Source organism: Dermacentor silvarum, chromosome 10, assembly GCF_013339745.2.
Source record: "Dermacentor silvarum isolate Dsil-2018 chromosome 10, BIME_Dsil_1.4, whole genome shotgun sequence".
Taxonomy (NCBI): Eukaryota; Metazoa; Arthropoda; class Arachnida; order Ixodida; family Ixodidae; genus Dermacentor; species Dermacentor silvarum.
The window spans coordinates 66,360,630-66,375,423 of NC_051163.1; the positions used below are offsets into that span (position 1 = coordinate 66,360,630).

General features: G+C 45.1%; 1 protein-coding gene across 12 annotated transcripts in view; it reads right to left on the reverse strand.

Moving 5' to 3' along the window:
- Positions 1-446: 446 nt before the first annotated feature.
- LOC119465940 (myelin transcription factor 1-like protein) overlaps positions 447-14,794 on the reverse strand; it is a 292,459-nt gene continuing 278,111 nt past the window's right edge. For all 12 annotated transcript variants that reach the window (XM_037726417.2, XM_049657173.1, XM_049657169.1 and 9 more), the window contains 5 exons: positions 12,758-12,847; positions 11,485-11,624; positions 9,362-9,546; positions 8,038-8,318; positions 447-3,406 (listed from right to left, as the gene is read on the reverse strand). In XM_037726417.2, the coding sequence (XP_037582345.1) occupies positions 3,376-3,406; positions 8,038-8,318; positions 9,362-9,546; positions 11,485-11,624; positions 12,758-12,847 (727 nt within the window). In that variant the 3' untranslated portion in view covers positions 447-3,375. The remainder of the gene's footprint in view (positions 3,407-8,037; positions 8,319-9,361; positions 9,547-11,484; positions 11,625-12,757; positions 12,848-14,794) is intronic.

Genomic DNA, 14,794 nt, shown 5'->3' on the forward strand with positions numbered 1-14,794 from the left:
TATATGACCGCTTAGGCTAGCTGGTCACCCCCCCGGGAACCCGGGAAGATGAAAACTCTCCGCCTATGTGTCAAGCTATACAATGCTTTCATTGAGAACCCCGTGCTGTATTAAAATGAATGACACTGCAGACTAGCAAGCAATAATAAATTGCTTCTGGGGAGCAGCACAACAGTGTGCAGTCACTAGGACAATTGTCAACACATTTAAGTGACTAGCATATCACGATAAATTACAGCGGTGGAACGTTCGAACAGGCCAAATGCTGGTGGTATGCAAGTGACAACTGTGTAACATCGCTGTTTAGGGTAACATGATGTTTGCGGTAATGTCTGCATTGGAGTAATGTAACATTTTTTGCCTGCAATCCAATGAGGCATCTTGAAGCACACCACTGAAGAGAGTGGACTCTCAACCGCTATGAGCAACGAAAAACAAGACAAAAGTGCAGCTTCACAATAATAAGGTTTTTACTGACAGGCTTGAGACTCGGTACACAATGTTGGTGTCGCTGTCCGGCACGGTATACACATTGTTGTGAGAGAATGCGGGAATAGAAACGAAATGAGAGATAGAGTGTGTGACAGAGAACTGGGAAGTGCCTCAGCTACCCATGTTTTACATGGGGCCTGGGCGGAGGGTGGGGGGCAGAGACATCGAAAGAGAGCGAGCGAGAGACAGCGCATCGAATAAGTTATACATATCTACAAAAAGAAAGCGCCATGACCGCGTACACATCCAGAGAACGTCGCGTGGGCGAGGAGGACCGAAGCTATCAGCTTCAATGAGAACTGAGAGTGGGAGGGACGCAAAACGGGCAGTGTCGCAAAACTTAACGTTGCTTCGGCAATGGTTACACATCCAGGTCGTGTGCAACAGGGGGTGGAGGCTTGAAACACAAAGCGGATAGACCGTGCAACTAAGATTTGGCTCACGTTCCCGAGGACTCGGGCAAGTCGACTGACGACCACAGCATCGGTGCTGATGTCATGCCCCTTGCTGGAATGCAAAGATGAATCGTACATGGTCATGCATGATCCAGGAAGACAGGGTTTGTTGTGTTTAAACTGCCCTTGGCACGCCTGAAACCAGAGCGCACAAGATTGATCTCGCTTCTTCCCATTCGACCTGGTGAACGCGGTTTTTAAAAGCCCTTGGCCATAATGGAACTATGCAGTATGCGAATGAAACATACAAAGCAGTGACAGCCCGGTTTATTCTCTTTCATTAGGTGCAGGAAATTTAGGCTTGGCTTGTGCTTGGAAAGAAGCTGGAAATCGTGTCTTTCCTCTGAAGTGAGATGGGAATGGGAAGGGCAGATCACTGTTGCTGCTTTTGCAGCCATGCGATTGCTTTGCGAGCCTCGACAACAGGGAGTGCATAAAAATTATGTATGTACAGAATGCAAGCGCCTATCCGTGTCGACATGCGTCACACACAGTGCAAATTTCTGTTCCGATGCGACTTTCCAGATTCAACACCGAAGGAGAGAGAAAGAGAGACAGAACACCAGTGTCTCCGAACCCCTTGCTTCTGACATGCTGTACATAACAATCCCATACGTCTAAGAGCAAACTTGCACCACATGTTAACAATCCCACCAAGACTGCTGCTGCCGTTGAAACTCTAAGCTTATTTAGCACGTATGCCTTTTTTTTCTGTCCAAGGAAGCATGTAGCCTATAGCGAGGGCATGTGTGTTTGCAATGGTGGTGTCCACCATGCTACGTATTATATGGTCTTTCCACGTGCGTTTGTGCTGTTCAAATTGGCGGAGGATGGAACAAAACTAACACAACTGCGATCAGTCGCCTGCCAAGCCTCTTATATTTTTTCCCCTCAATCCCTGCTTCACAATGTGGTCATCTGCAAACACAGTAGCAGAAGAAAGAAAGGCATTTCACGTAAATTTTAGGTGCTGCTGGACATGTATTGCTTTGTGTTATGACACGGACGAAAAAAAAAGGAGAGAGAGAAAGGCTGATGATGTTGGTGTTCACTTTTAGACAATGTTTGGCAAATTTGCAACTGAGGAAAGGCTGTGAAACACGTTTCTGGCCACATCGTTATCTGTAACAGAAATATGTATATATACAACACAGTCGTACACTTCGCGTCCACAACTTTGTTGCAACCTGCTCCATGATCGCCTTAAAAAAAGAATTTTCCCACAATCAAGAAAACAACCTTGCTAAACATGCCGATAAACAAACATGCAAGGTTTCCAGTCAACAGCACAACTTGTTCTTGCAACCAGTATGTTTTAAATCTTCTAAACAACCCGCATAGGCAACATAAAAGAGGAGTGCATAAATATAAGAGCATGTATTTTACAAAAGATTTCTATGTACACTTGAGAGAAAAAAAAAGTATTCACTGAGGCAATGACAAAAAGTGACCGACGGATATCACTACAGCCAAAATTGTAAAGAAAAGAATGTTCGTGCAGAAGCAATGGCTAAATGTTGGATGTGTGAGGACTGCCGCTGGGATCTGGCGGATGTGTCGCGCATTTGCATCGCGCGCGTTCCCCACCTTCCTTTCTTTAAAACAATTTCAAGTAAGAAAATTCCATTCGTGCCGTGTAATGTGACTGGGCATTTTCCACGGGGTCGCAAGGTGAAAAAAAATTTCAAAGCTTACAATACTTTTCAAAGTGTCACATTTTCTGCTCTAAGCGTGGCACTACTTGAGATAACGAGCGAGAAAGCGAGGCCAAAAAAGAAATAAAAAAAAAGGCAGCACCAAATGCACGCGAGCAGCATTGACACCACATCGTCTAAAAGGCTATACACAATGCAGAGACTCGAGTCTCGTCGGCAACGAACGCGCAAAACACTCAAAGATGCGCGAAGGACAACAGCAACTGTGGCTAAGCCAACGCAAAAAGAAAAACGAAGAAATGGTGCCACAGAGACGAATAAAGGGGGTAGAGGTGGCGGTGGGAATGCTTTGGCAGCCCCCAGCACAGTGCACCTGTTTGCGTTTTTTTTTTACACGGAGTCCATCAACGTGCGATGGTTGTGCGTGCGTGCTTCCTCTCACATGGTGTCAGCCGCGTTGCTGAGCCCGCCGCGGCACCTTTTCTTCTTTTTTTTCTGTCTTGTCTGCCCAGCAAGACACCGAGGGAGCGCAGTGAAAGACCCACTGTGCGGGAGATGCGGGGAACCCTTTTCCGACAGTTCATCCTTTTCTTCAGGCAGCCTGCTGTCGTCGTCCTCTTCTACGTAGAATGCAATTGACCCTGTTTGGCTCCATTTTGTGTTTGTCGGCAAAAAGAAGAAGAACAAGAAGATGATGGTCATGCCAGGGGGCTCTGCGCTATGCGTTCGTGCCCCCGAGCAATGGGAGATGGGGGAAAGACAGGCCAGCGCCCTCATGACCGGATCCAGCCGCTTGGTTGCTGTCTGCACCGAGAAATCCGAGAAAAGCAAACATTAGGGCTCATTAAAGAGATGCGCACATACACAGCCCATCCTTGTCACTAAAGGACTGCATTTTACATTCCGACATTGGACAGTGATTTTGGCTATTTGAAATGTACCTAGCATGCTCCACAAGGCTATGTGCCTAAGTGAACTGACGAGGAGGGGAAAAAAAAGCACTGCACTCAGAATATGATAAAGGTTATTGAACTGATGCTTACAGAAAAGAAGAGCAATCAAAAGGCTTTTCTCTACACAACTCTAGAGAAAAGCACTGCGACGACCACGTAAAGCTTCACTTTGTCACTACTCAATGTTGCTGCCAACGGAAGTTTGGTAAAAGAGAAATTACGAAAAACCAAAAGAAGAACCTTGCAATTGTTTACGATGCATCTGTAACATCATAGGTTTTGCTGGACCATAGATATTCATAGAATATTCCAGGGGAGCAGAATAGCTCCCCTGGAATGTTCTTACAATGTGAAGAAGCTTTGTTGCTCCTTAGGGGGCAACCGCACCTACCAGTGGCATAAAGTCTTTCACATTACTGTGACAAGTGCTGCTACTTAGCATACAATGGGTCGTTTATTGTGCCACACTCAGTTTGAAGTATGCAAGTTGCGTTTGTAAATTTTCAGGTGAATCTCTGCAAGTGTACAAAGAAATTTGGTTTTCTGTAAACAACAAAGTTAACTCGAGGCAGGCGATATCTGTTAAGACCGTAACAAAAATGGGATATGGTTTGTCTTTTCAACAGGGCTTAGCCAATAACGTGGCTGTGCATATTAAGCTCCTGTGCAATAAAACCATTCACAAATTTCTTTCTTCTCCCACAGTACATTTGGCAACAACAGAAAGAGCACAACAAGCAAACAAAGCAAACGGAAACATACGTTTGGAACCGATGCAGTGAGTACGACATCTTTGCTCCAACTTTGGAAAGGTGGCGGTATTGTTCACATTTTATAGAACTGTACACAACAGTGTGAATGCGTTCGATGTATGATTGTATATACTTATGACTATGAACCTTTCTGCTTCCAGTATGCGACATGCTATGTTTCACTCACAAGCACACGTGGTGCGCTCTGGCTGCAGTACTAATGTGCCACTATGCACATTTGGGAATGAAGAGATTCCTGTGTGAATGCCACCACATAATAATTGTCATATTTTGCAACATAAAATTATGAGTCAATGTTACATTGAATTACACTGAAACATACTAATATCTTTCTTTCATATATCCTGCACTATTTTTGGTCACAAATGCAAGCAAATGCGTAGGATGACCTGCTATGGGTGAACTGGAGTACAGTAGAACCTCGATGATATGATTCTGCGTAATACATTTTTTGGGATCATACTTTTTTTTCTTTTCCCTATAATACGATTTGGTTGGATGATGCGATTTTCGGATGATACGGTTTATTTTCCGGTTCCCGTGATGATCGTATCAATGAGGTTCCACTGTATAGACCAGAATATTTCAATCCCGCACCTGCATTTAGAGCAAGCGCTAAATATTTAACCCATTATGTCCCAGCGAGACCATATCGTCAGGATTCCGCATTATGCATTTTGATTTATTGAGATTTGTGGGGTCTGTTACAGCTACCAAATTTGTGGTGTTTAAAGGATTTTGACTCTAGAGTTACATTATAGGAACTCGAATCCGGCAATTTGATGCCTTCAGGTAGCATGTGTGAGTTTATCCCCGAAACATATCGAATATACTACACTAAGTTTGACGCCTCAAAATGCTGATTGAAGTGTGAGAAACCAAGTACAAAGCCCATAGTTGCGTTTTTAATATGGTGCAGTGAAGTTTCAGCATGAAACAGCATAACAGACCATTTGCTAATGAATTAATTAGTACAGTAATTAAGTTGTAACAGAAAAACGTTTCTTTTTCTTCCTACTAATGTACTCTGCATGTGCAGAAATAAATGTCGACAATTTGTTCAAATTTTCCTTGATGTGGAACTGTGTTTGGGCATACAGGGTTACTGCCCAGTTGCTTTCACCCCAAGAGATCAAGTACTCGTGACGCCTGTGTCAGAAAGGATGTTCCACATTCGCCGCCAAGGTTTGTGAGTGGTGGCACTGGCTAACACTCCCAGGGTTAGTTCTAGTAGTAAAAGAAATACCCCAGAAAGTGGATGGGAAAACAGCACCGCAGTAGCTCAATTGGTTAAAGCATCGCACGCGTAATACGAAGATGTGGGATCGTTCCCCACCTGCGGCAAGTTGTTTTTTCATCCATTTTCATTAATTTATGATTTCTTTAATTCAATTAGTACACGTAATTTTCCTTATGTTCTCCTTGGTGTCTTTGTTGGCTTCTTATGATATTATAGGAACTGTATTATGCACAGGATGTGAGTTTCTGGGAGAAAGCCCTCTAGAAATGCAAGAAAAAATTAGGAAAAAAAAATGGTATTTAGTGGGGTAATCTCGGCCCTAATCACCATCTGTCGGTATGGTCTATGGGTTTGATGACGCGACAGCCGGCGAGAAAGCATGCGAGAACAGGCCGAGTGCTATCGCAGCCATTACTTCTGGCTGTTCCTGCAGTCTCCGTCAAAAAATAGCCACAACCTAAAAGCACCGATAATTCTGGTCTACAGAGAGAAAAATTGGTGCAGTTGTTTGCATTAGAGCTTTGGAAGTGGGGTTGTTGAACTGGCATCCCACTTCGAGAGCCAGGATACCTCAGAGATGTATCTGGTAACCCGGCAAAGGCTTAAATTGTAGGGTTTAGCACCCTGAAACTACATGGTGTGTTATGAGGGAAGCTGTGGAAGGGGCGGGGGGCTCCGAATTACAGTGGAACCTCGTTGATACGATTCTGCGTAATATGTTTTTCGGGATGATACATTGTTTTTTTCATTTCCCGGCCAACACATAGGAGCAATGCATTTTCATGCGGTCGATATGATTGCGTTTTCACCTGAAATTGGATGATACGACTGCAAACTCGTATTTCTGAAACTCGTAGCTTTATATACAAGTGCACTAGATTCAATTACATTCCAATGACCCATGAACAACGTGTTAAGGGCCGGTGACACCAGCGGAAAAATGCACGCTGTGCGCTGGCGGTGACAAAATGCGCACAACAAAAGCTACTGTGAAGCAGGTTTTTTGTGTCATGGGAGGGATCGGTCCTGCACCGATTTAAATTACTGCGCGCCCCTGGCGGCAAATGAAACGCGCGCGAAGCAGACCAATGAGAGCTGCCCCCTTTGCTGATCACCCGCAGGCACGGCCGGTCTGGAGGCGCGCGCTCGCTCTTTACAGAAGGAAGGGAGTGCGCGCTGCGCGCCCCTCCAGACTGGCCGTGGTGCGGGAAACTGGTGTCATGCGGACCCGCCCGACCACTATTTTCACACTCGTAGTATCATCTGCTTCCGTCAACTTTCGCTCGCGCTTTCTTTTTTTGGCTTTTCAGGCAAGATCTTCATTCGGTCACGTGGCTGTCACCAGTCGTATCGCTCGTTGTGTCATGCTCTCTACGATGTTCCTTTGTTTCGAATTCTTGGCCTCGTGGTGCCGCGACCTCAGTAGCTATGTCAAGGAACTTGTTATACGTAGCTATGTCAAGCAACTTGTTTACGGACTTTGAAAAAAAGAAAGTTCAGCGAAAACTCATGAGCTGTTATAAAGTTGCTCAATAAAAGTGTGTTGACTGCGGTTCTTGCGATGTCGTGATGCTGCTCCGCATAACACGCATGTTATGCGGAGCAGTATTACTTGATTCCACAGCAAGCTTTGCTAGTGAGTTTGTCACCAAGTAAGCCTGTTATGTTTTGGGGCTTGCATTGGATGATACGTTTTATTTTCTGGTTCCCGCAAAGATTGTATCAACGGGGTTCAACTGTAGTTTTCAGAAAAGTACATGGGCTACAACGTGCACCTAAATCTAAGTACACAAGCGTTCTTGTTATTCAACCACATTGTATTGTGGCCATAATGCTCGGGAGTCAAACCTGCGACCTCATACTCTGCAGCAGGAGGTTGGCCACCACAGCAGGTGTCACAATAATTTGCATTAAAAAAGCATGCAGGGTAGCGCTTTTGGTGTGTTGTTATATAAAAAATCTGTCATTAAAGCCCATGTAATTTCCCTAAAGTGTACAGTAGTATTGACTAAACAGTACCACCAGTAGGTCTGTAAATTCAAAGAAAGGGTCAGAAGGTCTGTGCTCATTCTGCACCGGTGTCGATCGTGCATGTCCATTTTCTTAGTTTACTCAATTACAAATTAAATGAGCAAGCAGAAATGCAACATGCGTGGAGGGAGAACCAAGGCTTGTTACAAAGACGTACGTCTGAAAAAACTTTATTTATACAGGCATGACTATGCTTCAGGCAGACATGTTGAAGGGAAGCCAATGAAATGTTCCATATCCAAGCATTCCCATGATGATTTCACAGTGCACAGGTACAGCCAGATTTTATTAGTATTGTAAGAAACTATGTACACACCTATTGCCTTAAATTGCTTTATCTGCATTAAACATTTGCTCTTAGATTTCCATGTGAGAGTATCCCCAAATGAGGCACATCGCGGAATGAAGCCCCTGCAGTGCACAGCCGCAGCCACTTACAGGGGCAAGGTGAAGTCGTGCAGCGCCTGGCGCACTGATGTGAAGAGGGCACGGTTGCTGTCGTTTGGTGGCGACGAGCCGTTTGGTCCCCCGAGCCCTGGCGGCCGGTGGGTGCTGTCCACGCAGAGCGCCTGCAGTCGGCTCAGGTAGCAGTCGAAGTTGTCCGGCGTGGGCTTCTCCTCCAGCTGGGGGATGCGGTCCAGCAGCGAGATGAAGTTGTGCTTCAGCGAGTCGTAGTACTCGTTCAAGCTGCCAGCCCGTTGAGACAGCACCTGGTTGTCCTGCGTCCAGAGGAGAACATCGTGTCAGCACAAATTTGGGGCAAGGGTCACGAAATGCAGCTGTTCGATCCACTTTTATTGGGTGTGAAGACCGGAACTACATATTGAAAGCCACTGGCAGAATGTGTGCCTGAAGAACCACCCTTGAAGCTATGGCCATGCGAACACCTTGCCAGTTCAATGCTCAGCATACACCCCCCTCCCCCCAAAAGAAAAACAAGCAAGAGTTGCTGAAACAGAACTAACCAGAGTGCGAAAAGAATGTCAAGATCCCTTACCCCCATATTCAGAAACGTGGCTTAACTTGAAGCCCCTACTTGACTTAGTCAAGCTTGGCTCAAGGCAGCACCACCAGACATGAACGCGCCCAAGGAAACACGAGTGTCTTGGGCATGCCCACGTCAGGCGCTGGCTTGGGCCGGACTTGACCAAGTCAAGTAGGGGCTTCAAGGTAAGCCGTGTTTCTGAATATGGGGGTTACCTTCACAAAATAATTTTTCCGGTGAGTTACTAATAGTGTGCAAGTAGCGCTACCTCTGCATCTGTCATCCTCGCCGATGGCTTCGGAGCACAGAAAGAATGGCAAGGGTGCCGGTTCACAGAAGTCAGTTTCGCCGCACTACAGCGGTGTTACATGGTCAAGCATGTGCAATGTATTGCGGTGAAGCATATTAAGAGTGGAAAGGGACCACTGTCATGGGACACAGTACATACTCCTTTATTGTACATGCGTGCACTTGCTGTCTCCTGTCACATCACAAGCACCAATACGTCTAAAAAGTGTACTGACAGGCCTTCAGAGCTGTTTCGAACGTGCCTGTAGTGACTTGAGACAGTGACAGCAGTAAAAGCCATGCATTAATTTTTTTGGATGTTTTCACGGTGCCTAGGCCATTCGAAAGATTGGATATTGACTTCATGAAGCAGTCCGTTCTTACCTGACATATTCACTCTTACACCCATCATTACCCTTCTAATCATTCACAGTGCTGTCCGCAACAACTGCAAGTTAATGAATCTGCATGGCACGAGAAGGCCCTTACCCTCTCGGTCATGCGAATCTGCTGCTCCATCTGGGTGATGTCCGTGCGCAGGCGGATCATCTCAGACTCCACCTTGGCATTGTACTCCTGCAGCTCCAGGATCTCCTCCTCCAGCGCTCGGATGTCCGCGTCGTTATCCATGCCAGGCACCCCTCCTGGCATTCCAGCTACAACTGGTCCCGGCTCTGTAGATAGGCAAGCACATCATTGAAGTAATGCTGGTTAGCACAAAAAAAACGAATAAAAAATAATGGCACTTTCGATGTAGCATGTAAGCGAGAGTCAAGTCCAATAGTACTGCCCGCAAAAGATTACGTTTTCCTCGCAGCCTGAGCACATCGGCTCGAATGCAGTGGTGCCAATTAAGCGCATGTGTTCAACCAATGTAATGTACTGAAACAATTCCACGTTGCATAAACATGCTAGAAAATTTGTTGCCTTTGCCGTGGTCATCAAACTTGTGCTCATGACGGTAAATGACACAAAAATAAACTACCTAGGTGCGAAATGTAAACTGCAAATTTTCAGGTTAGCCACAAAGGCTAACCTGAAAGAACAAATTTTATTAGCCCTTAATTGTTATAACAAAGATAGTTGTATCGTATTCACCTTTGTTACAAGCATTGAATTTTTCTTGAGCTCACAAACAATATTTGGCTGTTTAAGAGTGATAGAAATTCGCAACAGTGCGAAGTTGTCCCCTTGTAGTTTCATGCACTCTTACTGTCAGTGGTGAAATATTGCCAACTTTCTGAAATAAATCCCTCTAATGCCTCTTGGGCGTTGTACCACTCATATCTACAGTGCAGTGGAAAAATGCTTAGAAAATGGGAATAAAAAGGTTTGGTTCATTAAAGAAATAATGCACTTGAAGGCGTAGACAGTCAACGTCTGTTAGGTTAACCCCGATAGAATCGACAAACTTGACTGAATTGAGTTAAACAAGATGCAGAAAAAAATGCCAATACACACCACCAATTCATTTGGCACTATTTGTCTGATTCTAGAACACCTATCAAACAAACACATGCCCACTTTCCCTGGGTCCAAAGTAAAAAAGCAGTGCAGGAAGTACACTAAGCTCCAAAACAAAGTATAAATCTCAAATGCACCCGAATTTCTAGCCAGAAAATTGGGCAAGGGTGTAATGTGTGTTGCACAATGGCAGCCCGTTGTCTAAAGTCAGCTTCGCCATAATACTTCCATGTTATACGGTAAAGCCTATGTACACCACAAAGGCAATTTTGGTTTCATATCCCATTGCAGGCCGTTCTAAGCCAAATTTTCTTTTAAAAAAATAGGTGCGCGATAGAATCGGGTATAAATCGTAATCAGACATTTTGAGCTACAGTTATTCCGTGAAAGTTTTCCTAGGGCAGGCCAGAAATAGGTGTTCTCGATGCGAGATTGATGTGTGTTCAACAAATGTTCAATGCTGCTGAGACAGACGCTGCTGAGACAGACGCTGCCACTAAAGAGGTCGCTAGAGAGGTCACCATAGGGGTCAGGCACATGCGTGCTGACTGGTCAAGTTTGAATTATCCGGCGTAGGCCACATTTAGGACCAAAACAATGAAAGTTTGGGCCTACAGAAATGCATGGACGCCGGCCGGGACCTTCGGTCGGGATCACATTAACCAAAACATCTAATTAACCAGTCGAATCAACAGAAGTCTAGTGCATTTGCTGCAGTGAGGATATCTGGGTATGCTTTGTTTTTTCATTGCATAATTTCATAGACAACAGAGCCAATCATTGGAACATCTGCAGGGCATGCAGAGATGGCTTTATAAGCTGATTCATTATACGAGTGCAGTCGTGTGTGTGAGCTGTTCAATAAGACAACAGAAGCACCCAGCAGCCACAATAAGCGAAGTCCGGGATAGTTCCCAAATAACACCCTCAATTACCTGCACTGGTGTGTGCCAGCGCACCCTGGGGCGAGGATGAAACAATGACTGAAACAGTGCACCGATTTGATCAATCAAGGATGCTAAAGGAAAGCTTCACTTTAAAATGCGAGTCACTGCATAGATAAACTGCACACTAAATGTGACGTTGTGCCAGTAATGCGGTTTGCACCACAATCCATTTCAATTGAAGCACTGGAAAGTGATGGGTACCTGGCTGAGGCTTGGGGTCGTCAGCAGCCATCTTGGCCTTCTTCATGGCCTGCGTGGCCCGGGGGCAGCCCGACAGGCTGCGGTGGGTCAGGAAGCTTCCGTTGGCGTGCCCGCTCCCGTCGCACCCGGGGGTCGGACAGCTGCGACACACACAAGGAATGCAAAGTCAGAAAATCGGCCATGCCAGTCCAAGGTGATGAGCTCCAAGAAACAAATTAGATTCTGGGTTTCACGTGCTAAAAACCACGATCCAATCATGAGGCATACCATAGTGGGAGACTCTGGATTAAATTTTACCACCTGGCGTACTTTAATGTGTACCCCAATGCATGGTATATGAGCGTTTTTACATTCCCTGCGCATCAGAATGTGGATGCCACAGCTGGGATAGAACCTATGCCCTCGTGCTCGGCAACACAATGCCACAGACACTGAGCTACTGTGGCGGGTGACTCCCAGGGACAATCAAGTGGCAATGACAATGACCAGTAAGCTGCAGTGTTGCAATTTTAGCAGTGTTTAGGTTGTTTAACAGAGGTAATATGCTGTCTGTGGGCAGCGTGTATCCCCAGCACTTTAATTTTGATGAAAGTGCTGTTTACTCTGGAGTGCCACACAGTAGTGCACACTGTGCATTAAAGTATTCTGCTGATAAATAAAAATGAATCACTGCCTGAAAGCCCATGCGCAAGTTAATTAATACCTGCAGCTCTTACTGGAAAAAAAAACCATCCCTGCACCACTGTTGACAGAACGCGAACCTCGGTGTTCTAGGTTAAGTGTCATTACCAGCGACCAGTAATGTAAGCATTTTTTTCTTCCAGTTTCGGCATCAAAAATATTCATTTTTGTGAGCTTTTTCCAACACACCCATTTGTATTTGAGACGTGAAAGTTTGCTTTATATCTACACTATCTAAAACTAGGCTTTTTACAAGGTCCAAAATTTCATTACAGGTAGCTTTAGGAAAGTTATAAAGGCATTATTTCATGATGATGAAAGGAACCTAGCCTTGCTAGATTTCTGCCGTCATACAACTATCAAAATATGTAATGCTTTCTTGGCTTGAAAAATTAGGTGCAGAAAACATGGACACAAGAGGCATTGTTAGCATCCTTTCAATTCCTCTTGTGCCCGCATTTTCTGCGGCTAACTTATGAAACCATGACTCCGTAACAGGCCACTCTGCATTCTGTGTTCTGTTTAGCATTTTCTTGTTTGTGTGTGCAACGTTTAGGCGCGTTCAGGACTGGTACAGCAGCCAGACACTTACCTAGCACCTTCTGTCTTAATAGGCCTTCCGTCAACACCAACAACTTCATGCCTCAACTTGCTCCGGTTCGCCAGCGGACATCCAGAAGCGCTGCACAAGGCAAATGAAAAATCATAATTAATTACAGAAGGAAAACGACTTTTATAGAATTCATAGACCAATGCCTAAACTTTGTGAGCCAGCTACCAGCCATTTCACAATTGAATCAACAGTTCTTTTCTGTGCCCTATCCTTGAGGCAGGATCAGTGGCCCTCATGATACAAAGCAAAATAAACTGACGCCATCGTGCTAACAGGCGACGGCTGTTAGCGGATAACAAAAGTGGAACCACCGTAGCGATCTAAATGCATGCGTAATGCAGCATGTCACATTCCAAATTTTCTAGAAAATCACAGCACATATGCCAGAACTGTAGTCTAACTGACAATTAATTTGGCCCCCTTGCTGTACTTATGAACATATTACATTTTGATGAGAGCCATCTGACCCCATTTCAAACTGCAACATGCCTTCAGGACATTAGGTAAGTAGATTCATAAAGCAGATTTTTCAGAGCGCAGTAGTGTAAGGTGGATACTGTAATCTTGTATTGAACAAGGCGCACAGAATTTCGACGTATGGCATGTAAGCTGTCGGTACAAAAAACTCTTTCACTGCTGTTCCAGTAACGAACACGAGCATTCAGCTTGTTGCTACAAAGTTTGAAGAGGGCACCACGCTCGCCCCGTTGGCAGCGATTTATCTCATGAAATGGTGTTCAGCGATTAAATTAAGGCATTATTTAGTGTAGGCTGCACACTCATAAGAAGAATATGGCTAGTGGTCTGAGTGCAACAGCATATCTGAAAGCTCGCAAAATAAAAGTGCAACACTGCTGTGTGACGCACGTACGAAAAAAAAAACAAGAAAAAACAAACGATACTTTATTTCCTACGTTTTTGCCGGGGTTATATAAATGAACGGGGAGAATGTTTCCGCAGGGCTTCTACGAACAGCACAAACATAAGAAATCGCATACGAGGAATCGCAACACTATACATAATCAAGGTATACTGACACTATTTAGACTGAAATGCCAAATATAGCAAAAAAAAAAAAAAAAAAAACGAATTTGCTAGTCAATGCATTCCCTGTTTATGCTCGTACGGTCAAATGACTGCAGCGATCGAAGCAGACACCCCGCTCAACGAAACCGCAAATGACAGGGGGCAAGCACGTCACATGCTATACGTAAACACGTCACGTAAGCTAGCCGAAGAAACAGAACAGGCGTGCGATAAAAGTAGCAAGCTGAGAGCGTCTACTACCGTTGTCACACGGCCACTTTCGATCGCGACCAAGCCGGATCCGGATCGAAATTCTGGACTGCGATTGGCTTCCTCCGGCAGAGAGCGGAAAGGGGCCAATCGCGACCGAGAAATTCGATCTCGATCGGGCTCCATCGCGATCGAAAGTGCGCCAGCGTTTTGACGAGACGCGCGCTTCGGAGAGACGAAGTTAGCGGGTCGGTATCTTCACTTACAGTGGCTCGGTAGTAGGTAAAAGGTGTCACAAGTCACGCACAGTGTCCAAGACACAACTCCTCAACATCGGCAAAGCAGTTTAAAGATGGTTTCGAAACGCAAGCACAAGCGAAAACGGACAACGACGCCAGTCTCAAAACTTTCGTAAATACGACGACAGCGCCATGATTGCCTTGCGATGGCAACAACACTTCGGCAGTTGGGAAGAGCACGCGATTTCCGAGAGGCAAGTTTCAGTTTCGGTCTTACGTGCGCGCTATATTCAAACCGTTCCTCTAAATCGGTGCCTAATTCTCATTTTCCGATACAATGCGATTGCTCGGGATCTCATTCTTGTACAGCAAGCAGAGTCTTGTGGCTAATATTTCACGATTTCACTGATCATTTCTGTAATTACTCGATTCTACGCAGCACAATAAGTCGTTATTTACAGCTACGAACGATGACATTGCAAACGTTGTGCCTAAATGCGACGAGTCATATATGCTAACATGCGATTTCCATCATCTGTCA